Source organism: Anolis carolinensis, chromosome 4, assembly GCF_035594765.1.
Source record: "Anolis carolinensis isolate JA03-04 chromosome 4, rAnoCar3.1.pri, whole genome shotgun sequence".
Classification (NCBI taxonomy): Eukaryota; Metazoa; Chordata; class Lepidosauria; order Squamata; family Dactyloidae; genus Anolis; species Anolis carolinensis.
This window is the reverse complement of record NC_085844.1, coordinates 155,084,425-155,100,912: the sequence shown is the minus strand read 5'-3', so window position 1 is coordinate 155,100,912 and position 16,488 is coordinate 155,084,425. Positions and strand designations below refer to the sequence as shown.

Here is a 16,488-nt window from a genome sequence, read left to right as displayed (position 1 = left end):
AGTGCAACTATGGATGCAATAAACTGATGCTTTCTCTTCTTCCTTATGATGAGGGAGCTATGGCAGGGGCAGTATAGTACATAATCATCCCCTGGCAACTATTGTTTCTTTATTTACTGGAAATTCACTGTAAACTAGCAGTCAATGGTTTATGGACTGGCACTAGTCCATGGACTAACACTTTGATTAGTAATGCCCAAGATGACAATGCAGATGAAGTTATTGGAAATATTCACATAGTTTATAGATCTGGATATATTTCCTTATGTTCATCTAGAAGTTTCCTATGTACAAGAATCAATAATTAAGGACATATTTCTTTCAGTAATTTTTCTTCCCCATTTTCCTGATGATAAGACTCTCCTCTGTTCCATCTTTCTTTAAGGTGCGCGTTGCTCGACTGAAACAAGCTGCAGAGATATTCCTCCTTCAGATTATTGAAGATGGCTCCTGGGTTGGAATTGTCACATTCAATAGTGCAGCCACAATTAAGACTGGGTTGCAACAGATCACCAGTGACAGCATACGCAGAAGTCTTACAGGCTATCTTCCAGTTACAGCAGGTGGAGGAACTAGAATATGTAACGGAGTGGAAGCAGGATTTAAGGTGAAATATTATTCAATTATGTTTGAAAACTTAGATAATGAGTTTGAACCCATTTTTCTCCCAGGGGCACAGGGCAAGGAAAGGTGATGGATTGTGTCACCATGTTGTTTCCATCACTGCTCCTGTAACCTCATCACATGGATGACCCCAGGTGCCCTTTTACCAGCTTATGGGGCAAAAGGCTCAGACGTGGGATGACTCCATTGACAAATGGGAACATGTCCAGAGGATAACAAAGGTGGAATAATATAGGCAAGCCATCCTCTATGACAAAGACAGAGGGAATTTTTAGCCTAGAGAAAAGAAGACAGAGAGGTGATTTGATAGCCATCTGGAAATATTTAAAGGAGCTCTCCTGTAGAGATGGCTTATAGTGAGTGCTTGTTTTTGATTCCTCCAGAACATAGTATAGTACAGGCCTGTAGCGAGGGGGCGGTTTTAGGGGTTCAACCCCCCCCCCCGAAATTTTTCAGGTTATAAAAAAAACCTGGTTTACTCATGAATTTTAACGGGTTAACCAAATCCCCATGCTAAGTCTATGAGACACAAAACATTAAGAGCCCCTGCAGGCACTATCTCAAGCAGATATTGACAGGTTTGTAGCGGGGAGGGGTGTGTGCTAGGGGTTAAACCCCCCCCCTGAAATTTTCAAAACCCCCCCCCTGAATTTTTTTTCTGGCTACGGCCCTGGTATAGTGCCTAATCAATGGATTTACATTACAGGAAAGTCTTGACTAAACTGAAGGGCCAATATCCCAATGATAAAATGCTTTCTACAGTGAACAGATTACCTTGAAAGCAGAAAGACCCTTTTATGTTGGTCACCTTTAAGGTGTGATTTAGTAGCTGATGGGTTGGCAATTTTTGTGATTCTATAATTCAAGTGCTGATGTTAAGCAGACAATCCTTCAACTTTCTAAGCTTTTAGAGCTTCCACAAGAACACGTGAGGAATGGTGATTGTTCCACATTGATGTCACAAGGTCTTCCAAGAGGACCTCCAAAGTACAACCCTATACATAACTACCCCAGAGTGAGCCCAAATGTGTATGACTTAGCTCATCTAGGTCCTCATGCAAATTCATTTCATATTGAACTCCCTATTTCTTCCTACCACAACGACCATATTTCATCACATAATAGTTGCATTTTAATTCCTTTTTTGGCTGAAGGGAGGTGACTATTACGTAATGAAAAAATCTCAATTGACAGGGGAGGAAGACAGCTTCTCTGCTGTAAACAGTCTAACTGGCGTGGAAAGGACTCTAGGCTTTTCTCTTCAAGCAACTTGCTGCACTGTAGAAACAACAGCTTCGCCCATGCCTCTGCTTCCTTTTCAGCTGGTATTGTCACTCTCTTCAACCCAGTGCTCTCAGATTCAGTCGAGTGAAGCACTGTATCTGAAAGTGTGTACATGGGTGAATTTGAGCAAAGGCAGGTGAAATGTCATAGTTGAAAGGGAAACGGGTTCACGGGAGAAGCTGTTATTTGTATAGTGTAGCAAGTCATATGAAGAGAAGCCTGGAGTCTTTCCTGTACTAGCTAAACTGTTTACAAAGGGGAAGCTGTCGTCCTCTGCCGGCTGCACTGTATGCAGATCATCTGTCAGCATTACATTGGGGGAGAAGAATCAAGGCTGTAATAATTAGTCGAAGAAAGGAAAAATACTGATTTGGGGTATGTGACTATTACACAGAAACTATTGTGTGGTGAAATAATTATTGTTAGGAATAGGAAGAAAATACCATTTTTCTTAGAAGCAAAATATTGCTATTTGAATGCTGGGACTCTATGTCTGAAAATAAACCATCTCAATGGTAAGGCTTAAAACAATAAAACCACAAAATATGCTCAGAGATTAAAAAATGAGATTAGTTGCAAAATCAAGGCTTTAAGATGTTATTACGAATTCAAATCAATTTTGAACATTAAGTTTAAAAGGCATGGGAAAATTTAGAAATTTTAGCTTCTCCTTTGTATATGCTATTTGCATGTTTCACACTGTTAATTTATTATGTTAGGTACTGTATCAATGCACGAGGAGAGGAGTCTCTAAGATCCTAACTTCATACACGTCTAGTATGAGCTTCTTGTCTCTTGAAAGTTTGAAGCTGAGACCCTTCTCCACATGAGAGGAGGCTAAGACTCAAATAAACAGCCATCCTTCCACATTTGAGGGTTAAACATTCACAAGTATGATTACACTGTATAACAAAATTTGAAGAAAAAATGTTCTGTTCCTGGTTTGAAAGTATTATTTTCTTTTTAATTGTGTGATACTTACTTTGAAAGTAGTTGCTATACTCCAGAAACTTTATTTTTGTGGCTGCCACAATTTTTAATTTTGTAATTTTCCTTAATGAAAATACGCCATTTGTAACCTTTCAATGTGCCAAGTTTTTGCAGTTTAATAAATGTTTTCCATATTTTTATGATGGAACCAATTAGAAAATGATATTTGTAACCCAGGAACAAAAATTGTGTTGCATAGTGTTGTTTGTAGATTGCTCTATCTGCAGCCAAGTCCATTGCTGCCATATATGAATCCAAAAAAAAAAAAAAGTGTTCTCTTGACATTTGCATGTCCTTCTCTAAGTTGACCATAGAAATGCCTATCTTCCAGATAGGAAAAATAACAGGGCTATATTGGTGACTTTTCTATTTTTCCTGTGACCCCGTGCACCCAATTTTTTGAATGTGGATAGCCAACTGTAGTCACATGGGAAGGGCAGTACTTGAGATATGAAAGCCTCAAGCTACGGGAGATGTGTGGAACAACACCTCCATGAAGACATATCTATTTAAAAGCCAGCTTTAGACAATTTCTGTTGTGGTCTGAAACTCCAAAATTGCTTATATTGCTGCTTCTGTATAAACAAGAAATCAATTCACCACATTTCATGTAGAAACAAAGAACCCCCTAAACCTCACAAATGCGATCAGAACTTTCTAGAGAACTTTTCTAATTTGTGTTCCAAACAGCTGCCTGCCTGTGGAGGCGACATTTTTTCTTGCAGTTTGGCTGCTAAAATTTAAAATGCTGTCTTTTTTTCTAGGTGTTTAAGCAAAAATATGCAAGTGAAAAAGGCTGTGAAATTGTGCTTTTGACAGATGGAGAAGATTCAACAATATCCTATTGTTTGGATGAAGTTAAAAGAAGTGGGTCAATAATTCACACCATTGCTTTGGGGCGAAGTGCTGATCCGGGTCTAGAGGAACTGGCAGACATGACAGGTAAGTGTGTGAGCAGAATATTGAAGTCATGTTCTTCTGTGTAATATAGTGGCCGCTTTTCAGTCCACCAAATAGCAATCACACGGCCAAGCTCATCCACACTAAGCATGGGAATGGCCAAGGTTTGGGGACTACATTGACTCTTGAGGACATCTCGAAGGACCAATTTTACTCATTTCAAACTATTTTTCCCAAAGCCTTTTGTCATTGCCCCAAAGGCATAATACCCCCTCAATTGTCCTGATTTGTAAAGGGAAGTCCCAGTTAGTCCTCTTTCACCCCCACTTTCTCAGTTGCTTTTAAAATTCAACAGTTTCTCTCTCCTCTTCCCACTTTCCCCATTTGCCATCAGTTTATGACAAACTGAGTTCAAAGAGCAAAAATAGCTTGTATTCAATTAATTCACCATGGAGTAGAGAAGAGAAAGGGAGGAATTTTGCCCTTCCTAGTAGGATCATGCAGCCTCTCTCTTAGCTTGTGAGATTGCTTGGCCAATTGTGTTCTGGCTTCAGAGCCGGCCCTAGATAATTTTCAAGTGTAGGCGAACAGAATTTTGCCCCCCCCCCCCCAAAACCAATCACTGAAAAATAAAAGTGTTGGATAAGCGAAAATGTTGAATAATAAGGAGGGTTTAAGGAAAAGCCTATTAAACATCAAATTACATTAAGATTTTACAAATTAAACACCAAAACATCATGTTTTACAACAAATCAACAGAAAAAGAAGTTTAATACATGGTAATGTTATGTAGGAATTACTATATTTGCGAATTTAGCACCAAACATTGAACAGTGATATAGGGCAGTGTGGACTTAGATAACCCAGATAGCCCCCAGGAAAAACTCTAAAATCAGGACAATAAATAAAGAACAACACTCTGAAAACAGAAAAAATCCAGACAGTAAACAATCAGGGACAGCTAACACCTCCCAAAAAAGATTCTCCCAGGCAAGAAGAAGCCAGGCCTTGAAGCCACAGGGCCATTAAATGCTAATCAAGGTGATTAATTACAACATTCACACTTGTTTCAAAGAAGAGTTCTTTCTCCACCCTGGACCTTCTACAGATATATAAACCCCACTTACCTAGCTTCCAAGTTCCCACAGACCTCACAATCTCTGAAGGCCCCAAAGGTGGGCCCGCACGGCACGAAGGCGGGAGGCCCAGGACGGGCACCGGGAGGCCCAGCGCGGCTGCCAGATGGCCCGAAGGAGAAGGAGGTTGGGGGTGACGCCATCCTCCTGGGATGAAGGTGCCCCCAGGACGATGGCGCCACAGGCAAGTGCCTAGTTCGCCTTATGGTTGGACCGCCTCTGTCTGGCTTCTGTCTGTGAAAGGGGGTGGAGGTCACCTTTGCCATGTTTTGAATCTCTCTGGCCATTTAAACCCAAGAACCCCCTTTTCAAACAGGAAATGGTTTGAAGGGCAAGTTCTGGGTCATTTTCTGTTAAACAAAAAGGCCACTCTTGACCTCAAAATAACTGGAGAGCAAAACAAAGCAAAATATGAGCTTTTGGTGCCATTTGAAGATAATTTTTTTTACATTTTTCCAATTCTGTTGAGCTCTGAGGATCACAATGATATCCCATGGATCTCACATCTTTTAAAGATATAATGTTCCTACAGTTTCTTCCATTTTTTAAATCTCCTGCTTTTTTCATAAAACTAATTTCAACTTATGGTGACATAATGATGCCAAGACTTTTGCCCTGCTCAAGTATAAGAAGCTCACACTGGATCTACGCTGCCATATAAAGCAGTTTCTGAAATATATACTGTACCCCTTTATGTAAATAGAAGAAACCTCAGTACCACCATGTTGCATCTTTGGGCAATTGACTGGGTGACAATTGCTATAGCAGTGTGCGCTCGGATAAGTGGCTGGTGCGGCATGTTTTTATGCTCTCCCCTTTTTTTCTTTGTTTTGCTAGAGGCAGATGCTGTTTACCTTGACTATCATTTATTTATTTGTTTACAGTATTTATATTCTGCCCTTCTCACCACGAAGGGGACTCAGGGCAGATCACATTACACATATAAGGCAAACATTCAATGCCTTTAACATAGAACAAGGACAAGACAAACATAGGCTCTGAGTTGGCCTCGAACTCATGACCTCTTGGTCAGAGTAATTTGTTACAGCTGGCTGCAGCTGGCTGGCTGCTCACCAGCCTTTGTCACAGCCCGGGCCCATGTATGTACAGGCACACACTGTTACAGTTGGATCAGCTGGAATATGATCTTTTTCTTTCCCAGATCAAGCTTTATTGCACTGTTTATGGTTGACACTGACACACTACCATCCAACACCCCAAATCTGTGTTTCTCCAGTCCTTCTTCACCATCCTCTCAATACTGATGCTTCTTTAAAAATATAACTAGAATACAGGAGGAAAAATGGGAAGGCTTGCATGAGCAAAAAAACACATAGCAAAACGGATTTTCTTTGTCAGAGGTTTTGCTAACTGCAGTATACATTTATTACACTTTATTCTAATCATGAGATTATTCTAATGATTTTTCCAATCCTGTTTCAGGAGGTCTGAAATTTTCTGCGACTGACAGTTTGGATTCTAACAGCCTCATAGATGCGTTTACTGGAATTTCATCATCAGATGGAAACCTTACTCAGCAATCTATTCAGGTCTGTATTTCAAAGATTTGGGAGGAAACTAGGTGATTGTGTATGATGTTTATTAGTGATGTTTAAAATTTCTAGTCACTGGACAGAGTTAAATGAGGTCTATGATCCATGTTTGGGCTGAATGATAAAAGGAAAATTCCAGAGAGCAAAGAAAATTGAGACTGGATTTAGTTTATGGTAGATCTGAAACAATATTTTTAAAGTTTTTATTTTAGTTGTTGTTTACTATTAATTCACTTTCAATTTATGGCATTCTCATGAATGAGAAACTTCCAAGAACCCTGGCATCAACTGCCATGTTCAGGTCCTGAAAACACTGAGCTTCAGCTTCCTTGATTGAATCAATCTAACTGTAGCGCAGTTTTCCTCTTTTCCTAGTGCCTTACACTTTAACAAGAATTGTGGTCCATTTCAATCAGTCATGCTGTAGCCAAAGAATGAGAGTCTCAATCCAGTCTTCATTATTAGTGAGAGTTCATGACTGATTTCCTTTAGATTCCATTCATTTGTCTTTTTTATGAGCCCATGGTATATGTACAATTCTTCTTATATTCAGCTTTTACTAGCCAGTTTTCACACTCATAAAAAGATACTGGAAATACTATGGCTTGGATTATTCTGGTGTTAAATGTGTTGTCGAAGGCTTTCATGGCCGGGATCACAGGGTTGTTATATGTCTTTCGGGCTGTGTGGCCATGTTCCAGAAGTATTCTCTCCTGACGTTTCGCCCACATCTATGGCAGGCATCCTCAGTGGCCTCACAGTCTCTGAGGATGCCTGCCATAGATGTGGGCGAAACGTCAGGAGAGAATACTTCTGGAACATGGCCACACAGCCCGAAAGACATACAACAATTCTGGTGTTCGTATTTAATTATATGTGTTCTGCCACCTAGTTAAATTGTCACTTGAAAAGGCTTTGTGTTTTTTAGTTTTTCCAGACACAGAAAATAGGAAATTGGGTTGTAGGGTTCTCAGGGACATAACATTCAGAACTTTTCGCCCAGAATCATGGTTTCAATCCTGGATGAACTGCAATGGCTGCTATTTAGTGAATTCTTTCTGTGTGGTCACCAGACCTATCTCAGGCTGATTTGAGAATTCATTTTATTTCTCTATATTTTAAGTGTGTATACAAACAGAGCTTCAGTACTGTGAAAATCTGGAAGTATAGAAGTGTGCAACTTTGAACATCTGGACTCTCAGAGTTTCCCAGTTCTTACATAAAACGGGGAGACATGTATGAAGACGGGGAATGCACAGATTGGGATACGTTTTGGCCTTGTAGCTGTTCTAAGGTTAACATATTTCTCAATGTGTGCTAAAATGTTTTGTGTCCTAAGAAGAGGGGATAGGCATGTTTACTCCTGTTTCAGGCAAGTCAGGTTTATTTCTTGCTCTGTAGCTATAGGTTTCTTGCAGTAGCTCCACAACTTAGTTGTGTTAAGCCATGTGATGTGGTAAGATATTAGTCTTACCACCACTGGACAACCAAGACCTGTATGATGCGCTACAACTCTCTTCATGCCCATACTAAAATTTATGAATGCATTTGTCAAATATTTTTGTATACTACAGTGCCCAGTCAAGTCAATATATAGGTTGAGCATCCCTTAGCCAGAATTCTGAGGTACAAAACATAAAATTGTCCACACTAGTGGCTGAAATAGTGGCACATTTGCTTTCTGACAGTTCAATGTACAGAAACTTTGCTTCATGTAAAAATTATTAAAAGTAATGTATAAAATGCTATGCGTTTTATAGGAAACAAAAATGGATTTCCTGTTTCAACTTGGGTTCCATCTCTAAGATACCTTATTATTTATATGATAAAAGTCTGAAATACAGAACACTTCTGGTACCAAGTATAGTGGATACTCAGCCTGTATTGACCTTTTTACACTGTGTGTATATCTGTTGTACTACATACATTTATTTTTTTCTAGAGTATCAAAGTATTATTTTGACCATTTTCAACAGCTTGAAAGTAAAGCACAAAGCATCAGTACCTTCAAGTGGCTGGATGGTATCGTGTCCATTGATCCAACTGTGGGAAATGATACTTTCTTTGTAGTTACTTGGAGTATAGCCATTTATCCACCAGGGATATTACTGAAGGATCCCAAAGGGAGAAGATACACTCATGCAGACTTTACAATTGAGAACACCAACCTTGGAACAGCTCGACTTAAGATCAGTGGAACTGCGGAGGTAAAAACATTAGACTAGAGTGAGAAATATCCTGCTTGACTTTCCAGGCAGGGAGATTGCAGCTGCAGGTGCTTCCCTGCCCACCCTCTCCAGCTTCCAGGAGCCACCATGCACCCACTTGCTTTCCCAGGCATGTGAGCATAAACCAATCAGAGTGAACCTCCAGGCTCCAGTCTGATTCGTTTCCTCTGGACACACTGAAGTGAAGCTCTTCTTACTCCGTTCCGTCTACTAGCTATACATAGCCAGTCTGGCTGCTCTCCAGCTCAGTTATCTTCCCATGCTTCCCAACTTCCCACCCTTGTTCTTGGTTGTTTTTTTTTCTCATGTCACAACTTGGTGGTGGATGGCATGGGCTCTGCATCCAGTAATGGATTCTTCTCACTTGGCTGAAGGATCTGAGTACTGTGTTGATGGGGAGCGGATAGTACAAGGAGATCAGAGCAGCGATGAATAGGAGCCTGCACTATGTCTCACTACCGGTTCCTCATCTTCAGGTTGGGTGTCCCTTCCAGACACGTCCAGTGGCCTCCACATGAGGCTGTTCGTACAACTGGTGGACAGGTCGTCTTGCATGTGCAAACTGCTGTGGTTTGGTGACCTCCTTTGCCCCTCCATCCTCTACTGTACTTTCATTTTGAAGGGCGGAGACACTAAAAATGCCCTCTTATGGGGAATGGGAAAATTTCCCAGGGGACATTTATAATATAAAATTATAAAACACATATAATATTCTTTTCTAAACAAATTAGAGGGTGCTGGATGTTGTCCCTGGGAAACCCCCAAGATGGCACACAGGTCACAGTCTGCCCTCCCCCACCTTCTTGTTATTGCTATGTACCTTGAAGTCATTTCTGACTTATGGTGACTATCATAGGGTTTGCCTGATCAAAAGGGCTTTGCCTTTGTGTTTCTCTAAAGCTGAGAGAGATCACTCAGTGTGTTTCCTTAGCTGAATGGGGATTTGAACCCCAGTCTCCAGAGTCGTATTCCAGTATTCAAACCACTACCATGTACTTAAATCATGCTGGAACTCTGGTTTTAGCCCAGTGTATTTTAAAATTTTAAAAATTAAGATTGTGCCTGTTTCTTTTATAAAATAGCAACTGGCTATCGTATAAAGGAGCCCTGGTGGTGAAGTGTGTTAAAGCACTGAGCTGCTGAACTTGCAGACCCAAAGGTCCCAGGTTCAAATCCCGGGAGCGGAGTGAGCGCCCTCTGTTAGCTCCAGCTTCTGCCAACCTAGCAGTTCGAAAACATGACAAAGTGAGTAGATCAATAGGTACCGCTCTGGCGGGAAGGTAACGGCGCTCCATGCAGTCATGCCGGCCACATGACCTTGGAGGTGTCTACAGACAATGCCGGCTCTTCGGCTTAGAAATGGAGATGAGCACCAACTCCCAGAGTCAGACATGACTGGACTTAACGTCAGGGGAAACCTTTACCTTACTGTATAAAGCTGATGGCACTGTAACTGTGGTAATGAATTTTATAATTAATGTGAAAACAGTAGGGTCAATTATGCAAGAACCAGTTATTTTCAGATGTTCTATAAGTAACTCTAAATATTCTGATTTGTAGCCAGGAGACTGGATTTATTCTGTTCAGAATACACACTCAACTGAACAAGTCCTTTCCATAACAGTCACCACCAGAGCAGCATCTGAAAATGTGCCTCCAGTGACTGTGAAGTCCTATCTGAACAGAGAAAGCAACACCTTTCCTAACCCAATAGTTATTTACGCAGAAGTCAGCCAAGGGTTTTTGCCTGTTGTTGGAGCAAATGTCACGGCAACAATTGAATCTGCATCTGGTAATACTACAGAGTTAGAGCTTTATGACAATGGTTCAGGTAATTTTATCTTAATATATTTATGGTATTATGTAACTTATAATTTCCATGTATAGCTGCTTCTCAAAACTTGCTGAGATATTGAAAATATACACTTCTACAGGCAGGTATAAACTAACAGAAGGAATGGGAAATAACCTATTACAATTGGTTGGCTGTATCCATGGATCCTGTACAAATGGATTCAACCATCCACAGCTCGTGTGTGTGTGTGTGTGTGTGTGTGTGTGTGTGTGTGTGTGTATATATATATATATATATATATATATTAAAATACAAAAAGTAAATCTTGATGTTTCCATTTTATATAAGGGGCACAATTTTAATACACCATTGTATATAATGAGACTTGAGCATCCTTGGATTTTGTTATACATGGGGGTCTGGTAATCAATCCCGCAGTGGATACCATTATATTACAAAGTAAACTGTGTTTTTGAGTCCTCTGTTTGCCAAAACCTTTCTGTCTGCCAGAGTTGTTCAACTACAGGTGGATACATTTTATTTTGCACTGCTGAATAAAATAAAATGTTGTGGCTGAGAGCATGTATTTATTTATTTACTACATTTATATCCCGCCGTTCTCACCCCAAAGGGGACTCAGTACGGCTTACAAATTACATGTACATACAACCCCCAGAGTCAGACATGACTGGACTTAACGTCAGGGGAAACCTTTACCTTTACTTACAATATATTATATTATTAGCATAGCATAATATTGGCATTATATATTACCATATTGTACTATAACATCAAACTTTAATATTATTAATACATCACACAGTCCTAGACACTTGGGAAGTGTTCAACTTGTGATTTTGTGATATGAAATCCAACATATCTATCTTGTTTGCTGTGTCATACAATAGTAATAATAATAATAATAAAAATAATAAAAATAATAATAATAATAAAAATATATGTCTTCTGGGACTGCATTTAAGCAAAGAAATTATTTACTTTTTCATATATAGATTTAACCCAGAGTCAAAATTTCATCTCTGGCAATTTTAATGTTAGTAAATGATGCTGTCTTTGCATAAGTTAGATGTATAAAACTGCATTTGTAGGTCATAAGATGTATAGACCTTTTACACACACATTTATTTTGATTCAGTATCCACAATTCAGCATGTTTTTGTTTTAAATGAACAGCAGCAAGATGTCTGTTTTTGATGCTAATTCTAAATATTTATATATTAAGGAGCTGATATTCGGAGACATGATGGAATCTACTCAAGATATTTCACAAAGTTCATAGAAAATGGAAGGTACAACATTAAAATACATGTCCAAGGGAAAGACGACACTGTCAGAAGGGTTCGCAGGCAGAGTCAAGCTCTGTATATACCCGGTTATGTAGAAAATGGTAAGAATTAATTATAAAATAGCATTACATCTTGGAAATAAATTGCAAATGTATGACAAACTGTAAACTGAGTGCTATTCGGGTAATATCGTTTTTGTTTGCCATGCACCTTTTTATTTGTATATGTCTTAATGTATGAGAAAGAGAAACAGCATAGAACACTAAAGTAAATCAGGGAGAGCAAGTAGCAAAATAGGAAATGAAGAGAGAGAGAGAGAGAAAAAAAACTAAATCTCCTGTAGTAACTTGTTTAAATCAGTGGTTCTCAATCTGTGGGTCCTTAGGTGTTTTGGCCTATAACTCCCAGCCAGTTTACCAGCTGTGAGGATTTCTGGGAGTTGAAGGCCAACACATATGGAGATCCACAGGTTGAGAACCACTAATTTAAACTATAGCCCAAAAATGAAGTCAGTTATATAAATAAAAGCACTGCATTTCAGGCATATTGGGGGTGGGGGGGGGGTCAGGAAAGTTTTTTTTCCAAAAAATGTATGGAGAAAATAAGATTTCAATAGATGAATAATATGTGATTAATGAAGATACCAAAATCCAAATGTAATCCAACAACAGCAACAATAATATTTTTACATCCATTCCTGTTATTCAAATTCCAAATGAAAAAGGGGTTTCCTGAGAAAAGGAATGAGCAACTTGATAAAATTTTCTGCACAGAAAAATACATTTCTGTATAGAGAACATTTCTGGGTAGAAAATGCTTTTGCTCCACAAACACATGTGTGTATTTTTCTGCAGAATATATCCTATGAATAATCCTAAAAATGACTTGGCTTTGGGGGGTTTTTGCTTTGTTTATTAGCAGCTGGGGGAAAAGGGTTAAATTATGCATCACAAGAATGAATTTCACAATTATTTTCTCATCAACCCAATCACTGGCTATGAGAACTAGCACTGCTGAATGCTGGATTACAATATAACTTGGAGGACCACAGATTTCTCACCAAAGCCTACTTTGTACATGGGTAATGCTGAGATGAAAACATCAGACAGAAGGGTGGGGCAAAGAGAGATGGTCTCTCGTAGAAATGTCTTGACCTTTATCATACATTGGTCAGAAATTGAGGACTATCAGAACTCTTGTGGCACTTCTAACGGTGTTCACAAAATTAAATGTTAGACAGGAACCTACAGGTGCCATTGAGGCTAACTTCCAATTCCTAAAAGAAAAGACAATTGACTGACAAAAGCTATCAGATATAATGCATAAGTAGAAATACATTGATTAACTGATGAATAAAAACAATTGGAGATTTGCAATCACATACACTGAGGTGTATTTCTTCTTCTTCTTCTTCTTCTTCTTCTTCTTCTTCTTCTTCTTTTTAAATAAAAAATCCCTTTCCCTTTAGGTGTAATAAAAATGAACTCGCCAAGACCTGAGCCTAGTGAAGATGAAACCCAAGCAAACCTAGGAAGTTTTAGCAGAACAGCATCAGGAGGATCTTTTGTCATGTCTGCAGTTCCTCCTGGAGTTCCCAAGGATGCCTTCCCACCAAGTGCAATCACTGATCTTGAGGTAGAACTCAATGAGGATGGCGAATTCCTTTTGTCCTGGACAGCTCCTGGTGACGATTTTGATTTAGGAACAGGTAGGTGAAGTGTTGCTTAAAGGAAATGATTTTTTTTTGTTCTTCTGATGAGCTGTTATCTTTCACTCATGATAAGAAAAGCACGAGTAGTTTTATTCTACCAGATCTCTTCCTTTATTATTGTTGTCATCCTAGAAAAAATGTTAACATTTTTCTGTGCAAAATATAGATTCAAACCACCTGTTGAATATGTTCAAGATTTTGTCAAATGTATTTCCTCCCACAGCTAATTTGTATGTGTCTGTGGGTGTGTTTGCAGTATCCTCTACTTGTTCTCTGAAAGGATCTTACAGTTGCTCCTCCACATTTGTGAGTTCAGCTTTAGTGGGTTTGATTAATATGGTCTCTGTAGGAATATATAGGGCTTCTAGTGTGATTCTATGGTCAATGTATGGCAAAAGCTGACCATAGATTTTTGTCGGAAGATGTAGGGGTTCTTAGACAGAACATGTCTATGGCCTTCATCTTCAGAGATTCCTAGAAAGGTGCTCTTTCAGAGTAAAAAAAAATAGCCATTTTAATGTGTGTTTTTTCCACTCTTGCTGGGGAACCTTTAAAATTAAAGCTTTCCCCTGTCAACCAACAGAGATGCCCCACTAAAGATTGAGATGCAAAGCTGCAACCGGGGGGGGGGGGGGGGATGTTGTGTGATAAATACCAGGGAAATAAACTACTATCCTGCAGTAATTGCGATTTAGCAGTCTTGTGTGATAAAGTCCTCAAGGATAGTCATTTCATAAGGCAGCGCGAGACAGTCACCGAGATAGCAGATCTGGAGTAGGTGTGAGGAGTGCTAAATGATGGCAAGCCCTTTGAAGACAGAGCTGCTGTATGTACTATGTGGTTTGCCTTGTGAGCCCTACGCTAGCCCATTGCCTTCAGATGCTCTCCAGTCACCAGTTTTTGATAGAAAATCCAACCATTTCTGTATAAGGAATGGAATAGCAGTAGTATCTCCTCATTTAGTTTTGACAACAAAGTATCTTGAGCTGACCCTATTGTCACTGACAGTTTTGAACCATAGCTAAACACATTTTAATGACCACTTGGTGTTTACTCTTTATTTTGCAGCTGAAAGATATGAAATTAAAATGAGTGAAAACCCTTTGGAATTAAGAGATGCTACTTTTGATAGTGCCACTTCTGTGAACACGTCTGGCCTGGTACCTGAAGCTGCTGGGACCCATCAATCCTTTCAATATAAGCCAGATACTTTCTCAAAAGAAAATGGCACCTCCATCTACTTTGCTATCCGTGCCATTGATAACAGCAGCAATGTGGGAGAAGCATCTAATATCGCTAGAGCAGTTCTGTTACTTGCTGCATTGCCAAGTACTCCTGCTCTGCCAAGTACTCCTAGCTCAACTAAAACTACACACAATACTTCCCATGCTCCATCTGATGCTAACACTACACTTTCTAATAATGAAAACAATGACACACTGTTAAATACGGCCATCATAATTACGATCACAGTATGTGTTGCTGTAATTATTATCTGTGCCATTATAGGCATAACAATATGTGTTATAAAAAAGCAAAAAAACAGATATCCTGAGACTGGAATGTAATCAAATCCCTGGGGGTGATTTCCAATTTTATTGATGAGTATCGAGAAGTGTTTTCCTGTTTGGTGATTTTGCATATGCTTTGGGTTCAAAGTAAATGTGACAACATCAGAATGAATGAATGCACATCAGAATGAATCAGAAGCGACTCAAGTTGCTCCTGACACAGAAAAAAAAAAAGAATGACTTGGCTTTTAAAAGACCTATAAATAAGGAAACAATCAAGAAAAAGGGGGAGGGGAGAATGGCTGGTGGTCTTTGAATAATTCAGTTTTTTGAGTACTTTTATTTTAGAAACTAAATAAATGGAGCTAATCCCACAACTTCTTTGGTTTCTAATTTTTATTTACTGGAACTGCAGAGTTTCTGAGCAACCATGGTTTTGTTTATTAATGCCAAAAATGGCACCTCTGTGTTGACTCCTTCTAATTTGTCCACTACTCTCCAGCTTCTGCCAACCTAGCAGTTCAAAAAGATGCAAATGTGAGTAGATCAATAGGTATTGCTTCAGCTGGAAGGTAACAGCACTCCATGCAGCCATGCCGGCCACATGACCTTGGAGGTGTACGGGCAGCGTTGGTTCTTCAGACACAACTGGACCTGATGTCAGGGAGAACCTTTACCTTTACTATGTGTAGTAGCATTACCCCTGTCCCTATATTCTGATATTGTATTGTGTGCAATACGTGAATATGTTTTGATTAGGAAAATTGTTTTTCCTCAAGAATAAAAATGTTGAAGTCTTCATAGTAAACACACCATATTGACATATATTTCCCACTTATGCATGCTGCAGCCAGACACAATATGGAATTACAGTGAAAAATAAAACATAGAGCAATAATTACTATACAACATATAGGGAGAAAGAAAATTGTACAGTAGACACCAAATTCAGTAGCAGATCCATCTCATTTGGGACATTTCTATGTTATTTCTAATGACTCCTCAAATCATTGTTGGTCTGCAAAATAATTGTCTCAAATGCATTCAAACAGCATAACTGTGACGTGACCAAGAATATCATACCAAAACAGGAACTTGGGTTCATTGGTATAATTATTTCTATCTAGAATCCCATATCCTGGGCTTGGGGTATGATATGGATGTCAGAGTTATGTGTGAAAGTGCAGTATTTGATCAAGCAGCAAAGACAGTTTAAAGGAAAGGAAAATAAACTTTATTATAGGAATTCTTCTTGGAACTTTATTACTCAAGCCTTTTTTTAGTGCCGCAATAATGCATCTAATTCAAATGGAAATATACTGGCATTGCATTTGCTTTTTTGTACCTTCTCCTTTGATTATGAAAGTTATCAGACTCAGGATTCAGCACTGCATCGTTGACTACTCCTTGCTTTTATTGCCCTTTCCAGGGCATACAACTTTTGGGGGG

General features: G+C 39.2%; 1 protein-coding gene across 1 annotated transcript; it reads left to right on the top strand.

The window, feature by feature from the left end:
* The first annotated feature begins 1,987 nt into the window (after positions 1-1,987).
* On the top strand, positions 1,988-15,416 carry LOC100557164 (calcium-activated chloride channel regulator 1). Its single transcript, XM_062978051.1, has 8 exons — positions 1,988-2,283; positions 3,663-3,840; positions 6,378-6,484; positions 8,464-8,694; positions 10,276-10,546; positions 11,754-11,918; positions 13,286-13,525; positions 14,597-15,416. Exons 2-8 carry the CDS (start codon positions 3,834-3,836, stop codon positions 15,094-15,096), a joined length of 1,521 nt encoding a protein of 506 aa, XP_062834121.1. The 5' UTR covers positions 1,988-2,283; positions 3,663-3,833; the 3' UTR covers positions 15,097-15,416.
* The last annotated feature ends 1,072 nt before the right edge of the window (positions 15,417-16,488 follow it).

Excerpts from the sequence above, each read along its gene's own strand:
- LOC100557164 (XM_062978051.1), top strand. Across the intron at positions 8,695-10,275 it reads AGATCAGTGGAACTGCGGAG|CCAGGAGACTGGATTTATTC; the intron begins GTAAAAACATTA and ends TCTGATTTGTAG. Across the intron at positions 10,547-11,753 it reads GCTTTATGACAATGGTTCAG|GAGCTGATATTCGGAGACAT; the intron begins GTAATTTTATCT and ends TTATATATTAAG.